General features: G+C 39.9%; 1 protein-coding gene across 1 annotated transcript; it reads left to right on the top strand.

The window, feature by feature from the left end:
- The first annotated feature begins 7,408 nt into the window (after window positions 1-7,408).
- Window positions 7,409-17,942, top strand: proza (protein Z, vitamin K-dependent plasma glycoprotein a). The gene is made up of 8 exons (XM_041217645.1): window positions 7,409-7,596; window positions 10,817-10,977; window positions 11,095-11,119; window positions 11,795-11,908; window positions 12,398-12,520; window positions 13,061-13,146; window positions 16,639-16,756; window positions 17,066-17,942. The coding sequence occupies exons 1-8, from the start codon at window positions 7,518-7,520 to the stop codon at window positions 17,587-17,589; spliced, it is 1,230 nt and encodes a 409-aa protein (XP_041073579.1). The 5' UTR covers window positions 7,409-7,517; the 3' UTR covers window positions 17,590-17,942.
- Window positions 17,943-20,126: the final 2,184 nt, after the last annotated feature.

Here is a 20,126-nt window from a genome sequence, read left to right as displayed (position 1 = left end):
AATAGAGTGGTCGACTGTGTGAAAGGCAGCAGAGAGGTCGAGGAGAATTAGGACAGAGGAGAGGGAGGTGGCTTGGGCAGAGAGAGTTAGTGACTGAGAGGAGAGCCGTTTCAGTTGTGTGTGCCGGGTGAAAACCGGATTGGAGGGGGTCGAGCAGAGACTGTTTTGACAGGAAAACAGAGGACAGTAGTTCTGGAGGGATGAGGGACCAGGGGAGGATTTTTTTTAAGATGGGGTGATGCAGGCCTGTATGAAAGCAGTGGGGAAAAAGACAGAGAATAGAGAGGTGTTTAGAAGAGAGGAAATGAAAGGTAGTAGAGCAGGGGCAGCAGGCTGAAGGGGGTAGGAGATAGGAGATAGGAGACGGAGGTAAAAATAATCAGAATAATAGTAATCGTTAAAAAATAGAAACTCACCGTGTTTGTTTGTTAGTCAATTGTTTATTTTGTTTAGTCCATTTTGTTTGTCTATTTATTTTGGCGAATGTGCCGTGTCCTGTTTTTGTATTGTTACAGCCGTTTATTTTCTGTCTGTTTGTTTATTTATTAAATGCTGAGCGAAAGCATTCGCTCAGCTCCACCAAACTCCACCTCTCTTTTTGTTTATTATTTCCTGGCTCTGGTCTGACTCCACCCACTCTCCGTCTTTGTGACAATTACTTACAAACCCTCTGTCTGTATAAAAGCAGTGTTGGAACAGACTGTGTTACTACACCCTCTTATGCATTATTTGCACAGTATTGTACTGCAGGAAGTAGTATATTGCTATCATAATGGCAAGAAAAAGGCAATTAACAAAGGAAGACAGACAGACCATTATAACCCTTAAAAGTGTAGGTCTTTCCTTTAGAGAAATTGCAAAGAAAGCCAAGGTGTCATTGAGTACAGTTTCCTACACCATCAAAAGGCACTTAGAAACTGGAGGAAACTCTGACAGGAAGAGGTCTGGCAGACCCAAAGCCACAACAGAATCAGAAGACAAGTTTCTGAGAGTCAACAGTTTGCATGATAGGCAGCTCACAGGACAACAGCTTCAAGCACAGCTTAACACTGGTCGAAGTAAGCAAGTCTTAGTTTCAACTGTGAAGAGAAGACTTCGAGCTGCAGGTTTGACTGGTCGAGTGGCAGTAAGAAAGCCATTGCTGAGATGGCAAAATAAGAAAAACAGGCTTGCCTGGGCCATGAAGCACCAGCAGTGGACTACTGAAGACTGGAAGAAGGTCTTATGGACCGATGAATCAAAATTTGAAATCTTCGGTTCATCACGCAGGGTTTTTGTACGCCGTCGAGTAGGCGAAAGGATGGTTCCTCGGTGTGTGACACCAACTGTCAAGCATGGAGGAGGAAGCGTGATGGTCTGGGGCTCTTTTGCTGGATCCAGAGTTGGCGACTTGCACAGAGTGAGTGGCACCCTGAACCAAAACGGCTACTACAGCATTTTGCATCGCCATGCAATACTCTCTGGTATACGCCTAGTTGGTCAGGGGTTCATCCTACAGCAAGATAATGACCCAAAACATACCTCCAGGCTATGTCAGAACTACCTTAGTAGAAAAGAATAAGACGGTATGCTTCAAATCATGGAATGGCCAGCACAGTCTCCAGACTTAAACCCCATCAAGCTGGTTTGGAATGAACTGGACAGAAGGGTGAAAGCAAAGCAAAATTGAGGTGTTCTAAAACTTTTGGTAGTGTGTGTGTGTGTGTGTGTGTGTGTGTGTGTGTGTGTGTGTGTGTGTGTGTGTGTGTGTGTGTGTGTGTGTGTGTATATATATATATATATATATATATATATAAATGCATTTTAATTCCAGACTATAAGCTAACAAAAGATGAACATTTTGAAAGGGGGTGTAGGCTTTCTATAGGCACTATATACAATGCCAACAAAAAGTTTGTGAACTCCTTAGGATTTTGACATATTTCACATATTTCAAACCTAAAATATTATTAGATCTTAATCTAAGTCCTAATAATAGATAAAGATAACCTGATTAAGCAAATTACACAAAAACATGATACTTTTTCAACATTTATTTATCCACAAATGATTCAATATTCAATATACTTGTGTGAAAAAGTATGTGAACCTTTAGATTCAGTAACTGGTGGCACCCCCTTGAGCAGCAATGATTTCAACAAAGCGTTTCCTGTAACAGTTGGTCAGTCTCTCACATCGGTTTTGTGGAATTCCTCCTTACAGAACTGCTTCAACTTGGTGGCATTTGAGGGCTTCCTTGCATGGGTTTCAGGTCCTGCCACAAATTTCAATGGGGTTTAGGTCCGGACATTGACTAGGCCATTCTAAAATGTGGAATTTCTTCTTCTGCAGCCATTCTTTTGTAGATCTGCTTCTTTGTTCAGGATCATTGTCTTGCTGCATGACCACTTTCGGTTCAGCTTCAGCTCATGGACGGATGGCCTGACATTCTCCTTTAGAAGCTTCTGATGCAATGCATTATTGATGTTTGTGTCAATGATGGCAAGCCATCCAGGTCCTGAGGCAGCAAAGCAAAACTATCACACTCTCGCCACCATGTTTGACGGTTGGGAGGAGGTTCTTCTGTTCACCAAACATAACGTTTCTCATTGAAGCCAAACGATTCTACCTTTGACTCGTCTGTTCAGAGAGCATTGTTCCAGAAGTCTTGTGGATTATCAATGTGCTAACTTCAGATGGGCATGTTCTTTTTCAAGAGCAGTGGTTTCTTGCTGGCTATTCTTCCATGAACACCATTCTTGTTCAGTCTTTTTCTGATAGTTGAGTCATGAACACTCACATTAGCCAAGGTGAGAGTGGCCTGCAGATTCTTGAATGTTACTCTGGGGTTCTTCGTGACTTCCTTGATGGTTTTCTGGTTTGTTCTTGGAGAGATTTTGGTAGGAAGAGGGTAGAGATCTTGAACTTTCTCCATTTGTAGACTGTCTGACAGTGGATTGGTGAAGCCCCGAATCCTTAAAATGGTTTTGTAACCCTTTCTAGATGAGCATCAAGAACTGTTTTTCTGAGGTCCTCAGACGATCAACCTGATTTGATCGTGGCATGACTTCCACACACCTGTATAGTGAAGACCAAACTCACAAAGTTTCTGATCTTTATATAGGGTGGGGCCTCCCAAAATCACCCCTGAAGATCTACCTAATTATTTAAACCCCTGATTCTAATTATTCCCTTAAATGAGCTGATAAAACCAGGGGTTCTCTTACTTTTTCACACACCCTGAATTAGAATTAGAATTAGAATTAGGTTAGAATATGATTTTAAACTCTCACTTTCTGTATTTTTTCTGTAATTACTTGTATTATCATTTTACTCGGTTAAGGTGATATTTCAATGCAGGGGCCTTTTCAACACCATTAAATACGGCTAAGTGGAAAATCCGGGTGTGTCAAAGTGGTTGGTGATTGTGAACAGATGAGGAGGTGCTGCAGTGCAGAAGTAATCACAAACAATGGTAATCCTGTAGAAAAAGGGGTTTTAATTATAATCCGAGTCTGGTGACCAAAAAGAAAACGCTCTGGCAGTACACAATAATGTGTAATGCGCAGAGCCAAACAAACAGGTTTACAGTCCTAAACAATAAGTGTTATCCGCCACACACTACTAAAACACAGTCACCAGTCCAGGGCGTGTGTATTAGTGCTCGTGGTGGGTGATAACAGGTTATTTGGTGACGTGAAGTGCAGTGCAGTTCCGGAACATGTTTAGCCGTCTGGTGATTCAACAAACAAGACAATTACTAACAACACATACAACAAACAAACACTCACGAATATTCTTTTCACAATACGGTTTCTCAGGCAGTTACTACTGTGGCTCTCAGTCCTTCTAGGTATATGCACACAACCCAAGCGAAGGAAAAGATTACTGATTCTCCAGCCCCTGTATGCTATTAAGCATGACCCCTTGGCAAATGACTGCAGCTGCTTTTATTACTTGCAGCTGCTACCTCGTTTATCCTCCAGGTCAATACGTTCCTGCAACGGAGTCTCGCCTTCATCCAGGCTGACCGACTTCCCGATCCTGGAAATGAACTGTCAGGCCAGCCAGTTTCAGGACTTTTCCTTTTGCTATTTTGTGTCCTCACAGGTCGGGAGGGAGATTTCCAACCAGAACTCATTATATTTTTTTAAATAAGCTCTGGTGCAACCAATTGTCTTTAGAAGTCACATAATTAGAAAAAAACCTGTGTGCAGTTATGGTGTTTGACATGATTTCAGGTTAAATACACCTGTCTCTGGGAGGTCCCACAGTTGGTTCCCTTTCAATTCGAATGACAACCATTACCGAATATCGAGGCCCTGCTGTTAGGGGGAAGTCCCTCCCACCTCTTGTTGAAGAGGGACCTCTTCACAGTAGCACATCGCCATTTTCTCTTTCATATCTCTGAGACAGGTCTTAGATAGCTTTTGCTTTCACATACCAAATTTGGTTGATTTGTTGGATTTACTGCAAATTAAGATATAATTTACGGTAAAATTGTGCTTCAGGCATATCTAAAAGAGTGCCCTTGCTTTATTTTCATGTCATTTTCGGACTAGAGCTGGTTTCGACCCCTCTAAAGAGATTAGCGAGTGGCCATTGCTCTTTTCACTGCACAAGGCCTTGTGTAGTTGATACACAGAGTGGAGAGCTGTTGTAGTGCTGTAAGGAGACTCCGCGGGCTCACGGCGTTGTCCTCTACACTGATTGTCACAGCGACCAACAAAAAAAAAAAAAAAAAAAAAAAACAGATCGGGCCTAGCGCCCCCTTCAATCCTTGGGCTTTCCTAGCGCGGCTGCGTTTGCCCTCGGCGACCCCGCCGATTGAATCGGCTGCATACCCCGGCATCGACCACATTTTTTCCTGCCGATCACAAGGTTGAAAAAACAGCGCCTACCCAGTCCCGACTGACTCGGCACAGGTATAAACAATGTCTGCAGGCTGTTCATTGAGCACAGCAGTTAAAAAATAAATAAATAACTGCAAAGCATGTCGATCCAGTCTACTGGGTCCTCTGCTGGTTTTCGGCAAAATTGCCTAGGCAGGAAGAGCACTGATCACAATTACTACCCCACAATTTCCAAGTGAAAAAATATTCTAGAAATTTGTAGAAATAAAATCTGAAATAGCTTGGTTAGATAAGTGTCCACCCCCCTTGTAATAGCAATCCTAAATTAGCTCAGGTGTAACAAATCGCCTTCAAAATCACACACCAAGTTAAGTGGCTTCCACCTGTGTTAAATTGTAGTGATTCACATGATTCCAGGATAAATTCAGCAGTTCCTGTAGGTTCCCTCTGCTGGGTAGTGCTTTTCAACTTTCACAGATCAGGGGGTATAAAAAAATATCAAAGGCCTTGAATATCCCTTGGAGCACGGTCAAGACAATTATTAAGAAGCGGAAGGTGTATGGCACGACCAAGACCCTGCCTAGATTAGGCCATCCCTCCAAACTGGATTACCGAACAAGAAGGAGGCCGATCAGAGAGGATTCCAAGAGGCCAATGGCAACTTTGCAAGAGATACAGGATTTTATGGCCAAGACTGGTCAAAGTGTGCATGTGACAACAATGTCGAAGCACTCCACAAATCTTGCCTATAAGGTAGGGTGGCAAGAAGAAAGCCATTACTCAAGAAAGCCAACCTTGTGTCCTGTTTGAAGTATGCAAAAAAACACTCAGGAGATTCTGTAGCCATGTGGCAAAAAGTTTTGTGGTCTGACGAAACTAATGGAACTTTTTGGCCTAAATGTAAAGTGTTATGTTTGGTGCAAACCCAACATAGCACATCACCCAAAGAACACTGTCCCTACTGTGAAGCATGGTGGTGGTAGCATCATGTTATGGGGATGTTTCTCATCGGCAGGGACTGGGGCACTTGTCAGGATAGAATTGAAATTGAATGGAGCAAAGTACAGAGAAGTCCTTGAGGAAAACCTGCTGCCCTCGGCAAGAATGCTGAAACTGGGATAGAAGTTCACCTTTCAGCATGACAACGACCCAAAGCACACAGCCAAAGCTACACTGGAGTGGTTAAGGAACACAAAGGTCCCTGAGTGGCCCAATAGGGAATGTCTGACACACAGTGGATCATCTGGATTACAATATTTTATCCTTGTTTTTCTGCTTCAACAGCACAATACAAGAAATTAACCTGATCTCAACTCCTAGTCCAGTGTGCTGATGGCTAATTAGAGAACTGACCGTGGCATTTTAATTAGGGGTTTCTTGTGAGGTTCTAGCAGTATTGCCCCCCCCCCGGTGGCCCTGGGGATCTTCAGTTTAGAACAGCAACGCATGCACTTTCTTTCATTGGTGCATCTGAAACACCCAATTAAAGCTGCACGCCTTCGCCATCTCCATCTCCGTCAGCTGGAAATTGAAGCTACTGGGAATGCACAAATTGTTGTTACTGGAATCCAAAACAGAAGGGAGGCAATGAGATGAGGGGATGTCCAGTAGAGAGTGTGAGAGAGAGAGAGAGAGAGAGAGAGAGAGAGAGAGAGAGAGAGAGAGAAGCATCACACAAGGCAAACCTGCCACAACACCATCAACAGTATAAGAAGATCGTAGGCAGCCAGGATAGCACTGAATCTTCTGTATGATACCACGACTGCCGACCCACACCACCCACCAGTCTCTATACACACAAACGTACTACATATGGTATGAGTTGATACTTTGTTTTTTGTGGATTTTGTGGCCATCTTGTGGATGTTTAGTGCAACTACGTGAAATCGTGACCCATATTTGACGATTAGCTCCCATGCTGACCTTGAACTCCCCTCAATAAACAGTTCCAAGTTTCAGGGCCCCATGCAGGTTTAAAAAAGACCTTCAATAGGCTGTTTGTTTTATACAGTACAGTATATTCTTTAATAGTTTGGTTGAATAATGAACCTATAACCACTGTAAATAATAATAATAATAATAATATAATAATAATAATAATAATAATAATAATAATAATAATAATAATCTTGTAATATGTTAAATGATACACATACTTTTACTGAGGACTTCATCTGATATTGATTATTTGCAGCAAACATTTGGTTAATGAATGTTAGGTCTCAGTCCGCAATAGATTTGAGCGTTAGACTGGGATAAAATGTGGAAGTCCTGCACTGTTTTAATAGACAATATTTATGTAGTTATGTTTTGCTGGTGAGAACATGTTGTCTATTACACATAGTGTATGGTCTGATTAGGTTACTATTGCATTAATGCAAAAACGAATCATTCTTTATTGCCTTAGACAGTAAATAAGTTACCAGTTAATACAAAGTGGAGAGATATTGAGTCTCGGTGCTTTATCAACACAAAGACTCTGTTATTCCGCTGGGTATGTGACTGGAACACTAATACCATGCAAGACTAATCTGGCACTGTGTCACTCGTCCAGAGACAGATTTGAAGGACAGGGCTTTAGTGACCAAAATAAATGACCGTTAAAGCAACAAGCGCAGAACTTTGAACTGTTTGTGCACTATATAAAGCGTCACCCACGCTGCGCTCACAAGAGAACCCAGCAAAATGGTGTCTGTAATTTTAGCGGGGGCTTTATGGACAATCTTCCTGGTGATTTGCTCAATTAATGAAGCTGAACAAAAAGGTGCAGTACAAATTCATCGTGAACTACTGTATTGGGGTTTAATAGGAAATCATACAGTTCATATAACAGGACTTTGGAATTGCTAGGACGTAAATTAGTTATTTTACAACTATAAATGAAATGTAGAATTTTTTATGTATTGTTCTACTTATCTGATAAGTAGAAACTGTTATTGCGTTACCACCACACACTTCTGTATAATGACATGCATGTTTTTGACTATTCTAAATAAGCTGTTGAGAAATCAAACGAATATTTTTATGCTCTGCCTTTTCAGTAAATCTGCAACATTTGGGGTACAACAGCATTCTATTATTGTTGTATGTATCCAGGCGGGAAAGCTCTAGATTGAATAGGTCGTGGATTATTTATTCATCAGAAGTAGCCATATTAGCAGCGCATGGATTACACATGATTCAATTATCAGAGTCGTCTATATTCGTAATAATTAAGTCTGTATTTCTTTCACAGTGTCGTTGAAATTTACATATTGCAACGTAATATGTAGTTCCCGAGAAAAATAACAATTTCTGGAAGAATAAAGTATATAGAGGCACTGACACAACAAAATGTGAAAAAAAAGTTCAAGGGGGTGTAGACTTTCTATAGGCTATATATATATATATATATATATATATATATATATATATATATATATATATATATATATATATATATCACCAAAAATTATTTATGTAAAAGTTTGTTAAATATTATACAGTTTAGTTTTAGCGTTCTGTTTTTTTTTTTTTTTTTTTTTTTTTTTTTTTAGGTAACTATTTAAATTTAGGAACATGTGTGTGTAACATTATTGAGAGAAAAATACGGATTTTTAGACCGTGAATTGCCGTGAAATAAACCCGTTTTATTATATTGTCTTACACAGTGGTGCACACAGCCAGTGGTCGACGGTAAGTAACTTATTACTAGGAGTAAAACCCCCGAATGGATTGGCTCATGTGAACCACTGTTATACACAAACAACTAAGCATGAGAAGATAAAAGCTGCAAATGTTAACACGAAGGAAGCAGCACGAAGCTCCAGTAAATGTAGATGAATGTGTCCAGGTTATTTGGAAGCCAGCGCTGGCTCACTGCCAGACCCTTTGTTTCCTAGGTAAACGGTAATTCTGTGCAGGGTCATATCTTTTTTCATGTTGTGTTCTTTACTGACTTCTTATTTACGCAGATGTATTTTGATTGTCCACTGCAAACATCGGGTTAATGTGCGACAAGCAAGGATCCAGGCTGGTAAATCTGGAGTTGTTTAAAAGGGGCTCGCTTGCTGTTGCTGTTAACAAAATGGTTTGTGTCTTCATAATCTGCCCTGGAAGCCCATTTAGTAAAGATGGAACAATAGATTTGGCATCCGAGTGTATTTCTGTGATCACAGCCGTAACGAGGGGTGGACTAGCAGGGCAGCCGCCCAGTGCGCAGAGCCATGGGGGCGGAAAATGACATAAATGCATTGCCACTCAAGTAATAATTTTGTTCTGCTGTTCTCAGTGTTTTCTCATGTCGTGCCTCCCCAGCACAGTCTGATCGCATGCGCCACTGCACCAGAAAAGGGAATGCCCACTTCCTTAGTAACGGTCTTAACGACCACAAAGCAAACCAATACCATGGGGTCGCCAGTTAGTTATTGTTATCGTTCGATATCGATAATAATTACCATACCGCGATATCGTTGGCTAAAGACAAATTTAACACAACAAAACGTAATAAAGAGGAAAATCGGTTTAAATAATTTGATATATGTATATCTTTTTTTTTCTTCCATTCAGAACGTGCTCAAGATACCGAATGCTATTTGCATGCTGCATTAAGCACTATTGGGATTATTTTGAGAGATGGGCATGTGTCAGTGTGGTTCATTGCATGCGATTAACTCTATTAATGCATTTTTAAAATGTGAACTTTCGGTATTACAAATGAGATGTACTTTTAAAACAGAAAAACACATCTTAAAGTAATTGCATAATTGCTTTCAGATGTGTCGTGCATTTATACGCAGAGAAGATTAAATTTCTTCCGGATTGGTTAAGTGAAGTGTAGAAATATTTTGGGTTTGAGGCGGCTAATGATAGAATAGTAAAACAATATAACAAGACCTTGTTTTTCTACATAGATATTGTGAAGCAAAGCACCACTAAGTTAAAGTAAGTTATTGCTTTTCTGAATATTTGTTAATGTATATACTGTAGCATGCACATAACGCTCCTTGCAAAAGGAGCCGGCTCTTTTGCACAGCTGTATCTGTGTCTGTGCTTTAATGAGAGGTCCCGGGTTCACGCTCGCCCTCCATCAGTGTGTGGATTGCCTCACCCTGTGTGACGCGCCTGCCTGCGTTAACTGAGATCGCTACAATATGTTTCACGTTGCATTTATATTTGTATTTTTTTCTCTGTTATGGAAGACTTCGATGTTATCTATATCGAAATACGTGCACGATAACGATATACAATTTCCATGTCAATGCCGACCCCTAGTAATTATTATGGCTTATCTGTGTCGTTCGCTTCCCCTGTGTATTACTTATTTAGTTATTGGCTCCTGCAGCCTTCAGGACCAGCACTAAATGTAGTGAAATGTAAAGGCACATTTCATAACACGTAATAAGCAATGACGTAATAAAAGTAAACCAAAACATTACGATAAGACAGACAACAATTCAGAAATTAATTTATAAGAAAATGCAAATAGATAAACGGCACATAAACTTCACTATCCTGAACTACAAGATATATGTGATACCAGTATTTATATATTATATATTTACTGTCAATGGGAGAGAATGCTTGAAGAGAAAGACAGCTAGCTAGCTAGCAAGTAAGTTTGAGTTTTTGGTATGAAGTCTTAATAATCCATCATTTGTACAGTTTATTGCACAAGGTTGGATTGGGAGCAAGGAGCTCCGCATCGCATTGCAATATTTATTTTGCATTACACCCTGCTGATATACATGGGATTGTTCCATCGATACCAGTTTAATTAGCGCAGTTTGGATCAGGTATACCCAATCATTTTTGGTGTCTTGTCTAAATTTTATTTTCTTTATCATCTTAAATATTGAACTTTTTTTTGTACCATACGTTTCTTTTTTCTTTTTTTTTCTTGTGCACTGCATGTTATTCATAAAAATATAACCATTTTAACAAAGGGTTTTAAAAGTTATGCTAACTCTCTCATAACCTTTGGATGCTTCTATCTTTTATTTAAGTCTTTCTCAACAAAGAAAATGCGGATGAGATCCTTGGACGACATAAACGTGCAAATTCTAGAGGAGAAGAAGCGTTAACCGGTAACATAGAACGTGAATGTATTGAAGAGGTCTGTAGTTATGAAGAAGCCCGGGAAGTATTTAAAGACACCTACAATACGGTTTGTCCTCTGTTTTTAATAACCCTTTTCATGCCATTGTGTTACACTTCCCCAACAGGGTTTTAAATGTCAGTATAAAACTCGAAGTTACATACATTGTATTTTCATTCTTTACAGGATGTATTCTGGTCACTGTATATTGGTGAGTAGGCTTTTACACTCTATCTATGTTTAAGGAAGACGAAATCAACTTTTAACCTCATAACTCTCAAGTCTTTAGCGTAGGATTTCCACAAATCTGTACATTTGTTGTATTATTATTTTATTTTACAAACTTAACTAACGACAATGTTGACGAGTGTTGAACTCAAAGGTGTCAAATGTACTTTGCCCACTAGGTGGCAGCATTTAGCAAGAATCATGCACCTTTATTTTTAAGCTGTTCACTTAATAAAAGTAGGATTTGTATTGATTGAAAAACAAATCATGCACTTAGTGTATCGAGTGTATGGATTTCAGGCTCTTACTTTGATTGCATTCACAATAAGCAGCTGAGACTAGCTGAGACTTACAGTCTGATGACCAGTGCTTTGAAGCATCTCGCTGCCAGCATGATTTGGGGAGTTTCCAGACTTACGGAGGCAAAAACATCAGGGACTGTTTCTCCTCATCGTGCTACAGTGATTCCCGCTGGGCAGGAGCCCAGTGAGCTCTACAGTAATAATTGGACACTAAATTATTAAAAACAATAAAATAAAATGATAGTGTTTGCCATTGTATGTAGAGTGTCCTGCCTGAAATTTTAGCTTTACATTGTGGACCACTTTGCAGTATTTGTTGAAAATCCATTGTGTCTCTATTGTTGGCAATGCTGTAGATGGGGATCAGTGTTCACCCAACCCCTGTCTGAACGGAGGAATGTGTGCGGACAGCGTGGGGAGATATGACTGCAACTGCAAAGCAGGCTTCTCTGGAGACAGGTGTGAAACTGGTAAGTAGGGCTGCATTCTGTGTCGAGAGACAGTTTTGAAAGGAGCTAATTTCATGGAAGGAATAAGAGTGTCTGTTTAAAAATGAGCATGTTTGACATAACATGTGCTTCTTTAAAATCTGCACATTTGAAGCATAGGTAATGAATGGAAGTGCAAAGTATATGGAATTGTTTTGTAAGCTACAATTAACATTGACTGAAGTGAAACCCCAGTGAAACAGTGAGTTGTTTAAATGTCTTCGTCGGCTGACGGAGGAGGTTGTAAATGTCATTGAAGAACATTAGTGTAGGTTCTGCTTCACATCGACACATTATCAATGTATTCCCTGCTTCAGGCACATTAACAGTGTAGTGCCTGCTTCACATCGTGAAAAATATGCTTGAAACAGCAAAATGGGGAATGAAACTCTACATATTTCTGATAATATCATATTTTAGAATACAATGAAACATGTCTGCTTAATAAGAATCTGTGTGTTTGTTTTTCAGATAATACACAATGCCGTGGCAACTGCAATCAGTTTTGTAAGCCAGGGTATAAATCGTATGCTTGTTTCTGTGCCGAAGGATATGAGCTTGATAAGAGAGACAGAAACAAGTGTAAAGCTGTTGGTAAGAGTATTGTGTACCATAAAGTTACCTCATAAAATGTACTATTACAATTTCAAAAGAACCATTGCGAAAAACAATTAAAAAAAAAAAAAAAAAAAAAAACACCTCACCCTGGCCTGCTCTAGAATGTATTTTCAAGATGCATCAGCAATATTATTTACACAAGTGGGTGTGGCCTGTTCCATACCGCTGTGATGTCACACTGTTGAAAATATGGTCCTGATGATCTCAAATCAGTCGACCTACATATGAAGATATATCTTGATAGGGTTTCAAAATTACATAACAATGAGCCTATCCCACCGGTGAGGCCTCCTATACTATGCGCTCTGCTGCCAGGCAGCACAGGACTGTTTGTAGGGTCACACAGCTACTAGACCTTAAGAATAGCGTTTGCCTTTTTCAAGCATTGCTGTACAAGTGATGTGTATAGAGAATGCAGAATGGGTCTCTGACTGAGCAGACTTCCTCCACGATATACCCCTGAGACTTGCTGTGTACCCACAATGTATTTATTCATTCATTCATTTCCGCTTGCAGTGGATTTTCCTTGTGGAAAAGTGAAGAAGCCAAGTTCCTGGAATCTGGTTTCATTGTTGTGTGCAGAAGAAGAATGCCCCTGGCAGGTACAGTAACCTTATGCAGTATTTGGGAATATTGAGGCTGAGCAGCACAGCAGGGGGAAAAGCCACTAGCCGCTCATGCCTGTTCAAAACATGTTGAGTTTAGTGCTGTCAGTCCCACAGCGGACTTTAGCACACATAATAAACTGGTGCAAATTAGCTTGCAGATAAGTGGAGAGGCTGACCGTAGGGTTGCCATGGGTAGGGGGGGGGGGGGGGGGGGGGCAGGTTAGCTGCCCTCACCTGTTAGAGGAAGCCAAAAAGCAGGTGGAGGCTGAGATATAAATCCTTGATGATCATTGGATATATTGTTTGTTGAAGAACAAATAAGATACTAGCTGTTCGATTGATGATTTAATCTGGTATTGGAAGTGCCTAAAATATGCTTGATGCTTACATGATTTGATCTAAGGTAGCCAATGGCATGTCTATGCAATTGTACTCCCCATACAGTTGCTTGTGAAAGTATTGACCCCCCCTTGGCATTTTTCCTATTTTGTTGCCTTACAACCTGGAATTCAAATGGATTTTTTGGGAGTTTGTATCATTTGATTTATACAGCATGCCTACCAGTTTGAAGATGCAAAATATTTTTTATTGTGAAACAAACAAGAAATAAGACAAAAAAACAGAAAACTTGAGTGTGCATAAGTATTCACCCCCCCAAAGTCAATACTTTGTAGAGCCACCTTTTGCAGCAATTACAGCTGCAAGTCTCTTGGGGTATGTATCTATAAGCTTGGCACATCTAGCCACTGGGATTTTTGCCCATTCTTCAAGGCAAAACTGCTCCAGCTCCTTCAAGTTGGATGGGTTCCGCTGGTGTACAGCAATCTTTAAGTCATACCACAGATTCTCAATTGGATTGAGGTCTGGGCTTTGAGTAGGTCATTCCAAGACATTTAAATGTTTCCCCTTAAACCGCTCGAGTGTTGCTTTAGCAGTATGCTTAGGGTCATTGTCCTGCTGGAAGGTGACCCTCCATCCCAGTCTCAAATCTCTGGAAGACTGAAACAGGTTTCCCTCAAGAATTTCCCTGTATTTAGCACCATCCATCATTCCTTCAATTCTGACCAGTTTCCCAGTCCCTGCCGATGAAAAACATCCCCACAGCATGATGCTGCCACCACCATGCTTCACTGTGGGGATGGTGTTCTCGGGGTGATGAGAGATGTTGGGTTTGTGCCAGACATAGCGTTTTCCTTGATGGCCAAAAAGCTCAATTTTAGTCTCATCTGACCAGAGTACCTTCTTCCATGTGTTTGGGGAGTCTCCCACATGCCTTTTGCTGAACACCAAACGTGTTTGCTTATTTTTTTCTTTAAGCAATGGCTTTTTTCTGGCCACTCTTCCATAAAGCCCAGCTCTGTGGAGTGTACGGCTTAAAGTGGTCCTATGGACAGATACTCCAATCTCCGCTGTGGAGCTTTGCAGTTCCTTCAGGGTTATCTTTGGTCTCTTTGTTGCCTCTCTGATTAATGCCCTCCTTGCCTCGTCCGTGAGTTTTGGTGGGCGGTGTATATATACTGAGATCATGTGACAGATCATGTGACACTTAGATTGCACACAGGTCGACTTCATTTAACTAATTATGTGACTTCTGAAGGTAATTGGTTGCACCAGATCTTATTTAGAGGCTTAGTAGCAAAGGGGGTGAATATATATGCACGCACCACTTTTCCATTATTTATTTTTTATAATTTTTTGAAACAAGTTATTTTTTTCATTTCACTTCTCCAATTTGGACTATTTTGTGTATGTCCATTACATGAAATCCAAATAAAAATCCATTTTAATTCCAGGTTGTAAGGCAACAAAATAGGAAAAATGCCAAGGGGGGTCAATACTTTCACAAGCCACTGTATGCGTATCTCACAATCTCACACTTCATATTTGCCCATATATAGTGCCTATCGAAAGTCTACACCCCCTTTCAAAATTTTCACCTTTTGTTGCCTTATAGCCTGGAATTAAAATATTTATCCTACATATCCTACCCCACAACTTCTAAGTGAAAAGTATATTCTAGAAATGTGTTGAAGATTAATTAAAAATAAAAACTGAAATAGCTTGGTTGGATAAGTGTCCACCTCCCTTGTAATAGCAATCCTAAATTAGTTCAGGTGTAACAAATCGCCTTCAAAATCACACACCAAGTTAAGTAGCCTCCACCTGTGTTAAATTGTAGTGATTCACATGATTTCAGGATAAATTCAGCAGTACCTCTGCTGGGTAGTGCTTTTCAAGTTGTTGAAAGGCACAGATCAGGGGATGGGTATAAAAAAATATCAAAGGCCTTGAATATCCCTTGGAGCACGGTCAAGACAATTATTAAGAAGTAGAAGGTGTATGGCACCACCAAGACCCTGCCTAGATCAGGCCGCTCCTCCAAACTGGATGACCGAGCAAGAAGGAGACTGATCAGAGAGGCTACCAAGAGGTCAATGGCAACTTTGCAAGAGCTACAGGCTTTTATGGCTAAGACTGGTCAAAGTATGCATGTGACAACAATATCCCAAGGACAGTGGCTTCTTTCTTGCCATTACTCAAGAAAGCCACCTTGAATCCCATTTGAAGTATGCAAAAAACCACTCAGGAGGTTCTGTAGCCATGAGGCAAAAAGTTTTGTGGTCTGACGAAACTAAAATGGAACTTTTTGGCCAAATGCTAAGCGTTATGTTTGGCGCAAACCCAAAACAACGCATCACCCAAAGAACACCATCCCTGCTGTGAAGCTTGATGATGGCAGCTTCATGTTATGGGGATGTTTCTCATCGGCGCTCGACTGGGGCACTTGTCAGGATAGAAGGGAAAATGAATCCAATCGAAAATTTGTGGCATGACTTGAAGGGTGCTGTCCATCAACACTCCCCAAGGAACTTGACAGAGCTTGAACAGTTTTGAAAAGAAGAGTAGTCAAATATTGCCAAACCTAGGTGTGCAAAGTTGGTAGAGACCTATCCCAACAGACTCACAGCTGTTGGCACATCTGAATGGCTCCACTGCAGACCTGCAAGTGCCCTGTCAGCCACAGGGGTCGCTGGTGCATGGTGAACCTTGGATTCCACTGCCGACCTAATCCCTCCCAACCCAGGCGGTGCTCGGCCGATTGTGTGCCGTCCCCTAGGAACCCCTGGTCATAGTCAGCAGTGACAGTCTCCAGGCTATAGGGTGCATCCTGCACTCCACGCGGAGCGCCTTTTCTTGATGCGCCACTCGGGAGCCCCTGGTTTTAACATTATTTAACAGAAGTTAATAAGAATATCAGCTTCTGGGTCATAGATGGGAATGTCTGTCTGCTGTACATCTGCCCAACTGTATTTCACACTGATCATTGCATGTACTGTATCTGCTTATCCAGTTGTCATGAAACAGCAACGAACCACCCTGTCCCAATACTTCTGGAAGGGTAGCGGGTCTGTTGTATTGTTTAAGCAGTAAGTTTTCCTCCTTTACAAAGAGTAACATTTATTTTGGTCTTGTCTCTTGGATAAGGTTGAGTTAAAAAATGAAGAAACCAAAACATTTTGTAACGGTGTCATCCTGAGCAAGAAAGCAGTTCTAACCACAGCCAGCTGCACTTTGAAATTCGCCAACTTTTATGTTTCTATAGGTAAGTTGCAGAATTATTTTTAGTGTTAAAATTATTAAACCATGATGGATAATAATGAACATTTTTAAATATTAGAAATCTACTACATTTCTTTTAGTATTTCTAAAGTTCACACTATTGAGCACTTCTTGTTGTTCAAACTGTTTCTTCTAAAATATATTTGAGAGCAACTCAAGTGTCTGAGGAGGAAATTGACAATTTGGGTGTGAAGATCCAGCCTGTCAGTACATTTTAAACCCAGTTCCGTGCACCTCCTTGCAAAAACAAGAACGGTTTGATTTATTTTCTTTTTCTTTTTTCATTTCCCAGGAAAACAGACTCAAAAGCAAGTCCTGTATGTCAAGACCATTAACTTACATCCAAGATATATGAAAAACAGCTATGAGAATGACCTTGCTGTGGTGAAACTGAGAGAGGAGATCACATTAAAAAAAGCAGTGGTCCCCCCCTGTCTTCCTGAAAAAGACTTTGCTGAGAATGTATTGATGAAGGCGGGGCAGAAAACAAAAGCCACTAGCTGGCAAATGAATGGTGATGAATTCTTTGACCTTCTGCTCAATATCCAAGGCCTTAACTATGAGCCTCTAGATTGGTGCCAACAAAAACACAACTTTACCATCACCAGCAAAATGTTCTGTGTCCAAGCAGACAATGAAGATTCACTTTGCAAGTCATCCCCAGGGAGTCCTCTTATCACATCCCACAAGGATTTCAGTTATCTGACTGGCATTCTCATTGCCGCGCCCAGTGAATACAAGTGCAGAAATGGGTACGTTTACTTCAAAATATCAAGATATCTCTCCTGGCTCAAGCCTTTGCTCAGAGATGCCTAAATGCAAAGCAAAACAGTGCTCTCTACAAAGGAAAGTACAAATGCAAGTCTTGTAGCTGTTTATACATTTGAAGCCTGCGTCACATTTTAAAATCTTCATTTTGTTGACTAGCAGCGTCAGTTTAATATACAGTAGCTTGCTTCTTTTTGTATTGGGCTCTTATTGTGCATGCATGCCAGAAATGAAGACCCTCACATTTGTTTAATTCTCTTCCCATTCTGATTGTCCCTTATGAAGACTGTTTAACACTAAACCTGAACTTTTTGCATCCTAGTTCATGTTGTATTTTAGTAGTATTATTTGCACTTGCTGTAAACTACACTGTATTTAAATATGAATCTTGCATTGTAACCCTGTACTGCCCTGTAACACCTGTAAGTTGCCTTGGATAAAGGCGTCTGCCAAATTAATACATAATAATAATATCTTCTGTTCATACATCTAGAACACTGAAATGTGAATATTATTACTGAGACAAAATAAAAGATGTAAACACTTGCTGCTGTAGCAGGTCTGTGTCGGGTTTGTGGATTTCCGTACCACTCATTAACACAAAGGATGGGCGTCTATCAAATGGGAACTTTGCATCCAAAAAAATGAAATATTTCCTTCAGAAGTTGCTTAATTTTTTATGGGACCACCATAGGGTGTATCTGCAGAAATTAACTTCTGTCACCACATTTTAAAGTAATTTCCCACACTTTCCATCTAGTTTTTAATGTAAGAAATTAAGGAGAAACACTTCTATATCAAAAAGGGATAAGGTGAAACAATACTACACTGTTAATAAAAACTAAAACTAAAAAAAAAAAAAACCTTCTGATGGTGTAATTTTGAGTTTGTTCCACTGGGTGGCACTGCTGGTTGGGAAATGAAGAAAGCTTGACCTGAAGGGTTTTTATGTTTGACAGTCTTTTCAATTTAAGGTTGAAATCTCCAATTCAGCTACTAGGCTTGATGGTTATTTTCCAGAACTGATGTTCTTTAAAACACTAATAACATACCAGAGCCACCAGTCCCACAGAGCGTTTACTCTAGTAAAATAAAATAAAAAATCCAGTTTGAAACTATAGACCATGCAGTGGTATAAGAAACAATCTGTCGCTGTCAAGTGATTGTCAGTATTCCAGTACATCTAATCTTCTGTATAGATGTCATCCAGTTCATCATAGATGTCATCAACTTGAAAAATGTTTTTTTTTTTAAATAACACTTTTTGTATGGTTAACACTACTTCTGAGTACATTTGTCATTTTTATGATTCATAATAAGTTCATATGTTGTGTGTTGGGTGTCAATGATCATAACAGAAATCCTTTAGATTTAGCTTTGTGGTCCTCTCACCCATACTGCATGAGGTGACATCTCTTTCTCTGAAGGAATTAGCGGCTTCAACCAGTCCTGGCTCCTCACGCCGCACGCTGTTGACAGTGATATGGCGAGTGTTGCTGTATTGTCCTAGTAAAACTACCCCTGCTATCTGGAGTTTTCAGCGTAAGTGTCCCGTTACAGTTTTCCATCAGCTGAATGGTACCACAGCTACAATAAAAGCCAGAATATTCTGATTAACACATTAATTTTTAACCCCTGTTTATTTAATATATAATTTATGTCAACAGTTTGGGACTGGCAAACTGCTGGTTTAGGACAGAATACCAAACAGGCCTAATTCTTAAAGCTTTTAATTGCATGTCTTTGGATGCCCAGAATTAAAAGATAGTATTTGTGAATCTCTTTAGACACACTCATTCATTTTCTATTCAGCAAAGTTATTATAAATAATACAAAATAGCCTGCACTGTAAATTATGTTACCATTTACTTCCCATCTCAGCATAATTGTGTGTGCCTAAAATGTACAATTTCAAAAACATTAACCTCGAGATAAAACTATAAAAGCTAACAATGATAACCTCTTCTTTTTTTCAAACCAAACATACAAAAAACCCTGTTTCCTTCCTTTTTTTTTTTTTGCAACTAAACGATGTATCCATTTCAACCAGCCGCTATTGCTGCTAAAAGAAATATCAGATGCACTGAAAAAATAAAACAAAAACCGTCAAAGTGTGAGTATTGTGATTATTATTTATGCTTAGCGGAGCAATTTATACTTTTAAAAAATGTTGAAATTTTGTGCTTCGCTGATTAGTTTTAAATTATATGATCAGCTGAACACACCAAAGTTAATTAACAGCACAGAACCCTCTCCATAGGCAGAATCACCAGACACCTGTTTCACTTTGAGCTGCTAAACAAAATTGAAAATTTATGCACAGTGGTTTAGAGATAATACATACCGTAAAAAAAAAAAAAAACAATTCAAGATCATCATTTTTTTTCTTTTAATTTTAAATTGCATTTCAGAGTCCTCTTGTGTACCCCATATGACCTTTAGAAGTACCCCCAGTTGAAAACACCTGTCCTAGAGCACTGTAGAGGAGCTCTTGAGACCCCTCCAGGCAAATATTTCAAGGACCCTTGTGTCTTTCACATGACTGTCCATATTAAGTGCCAGTAAGTATAAATAAAGTCTCCACA

Source organism: Polyodon spathula, chromosome 18, assembly GCF_017654505.1.
Source record: "Polyodon spathula isolate WHYD16114869_AA chromosome 18, ASM1765450v1, whole genome shotgun sequence".
In the NCBI taxonomy this organism is placed as follows: Eukaryota; Metazoa; Chordata; class Actinopteri; order Acipenseriformes; family Polyodontidae; genus Polyodon; species Polyodon spathula.
Note: the sequence above shows the minus strand (reverse complement) of the source record. Positions and strands in the feature narration are given on the sequence as shown.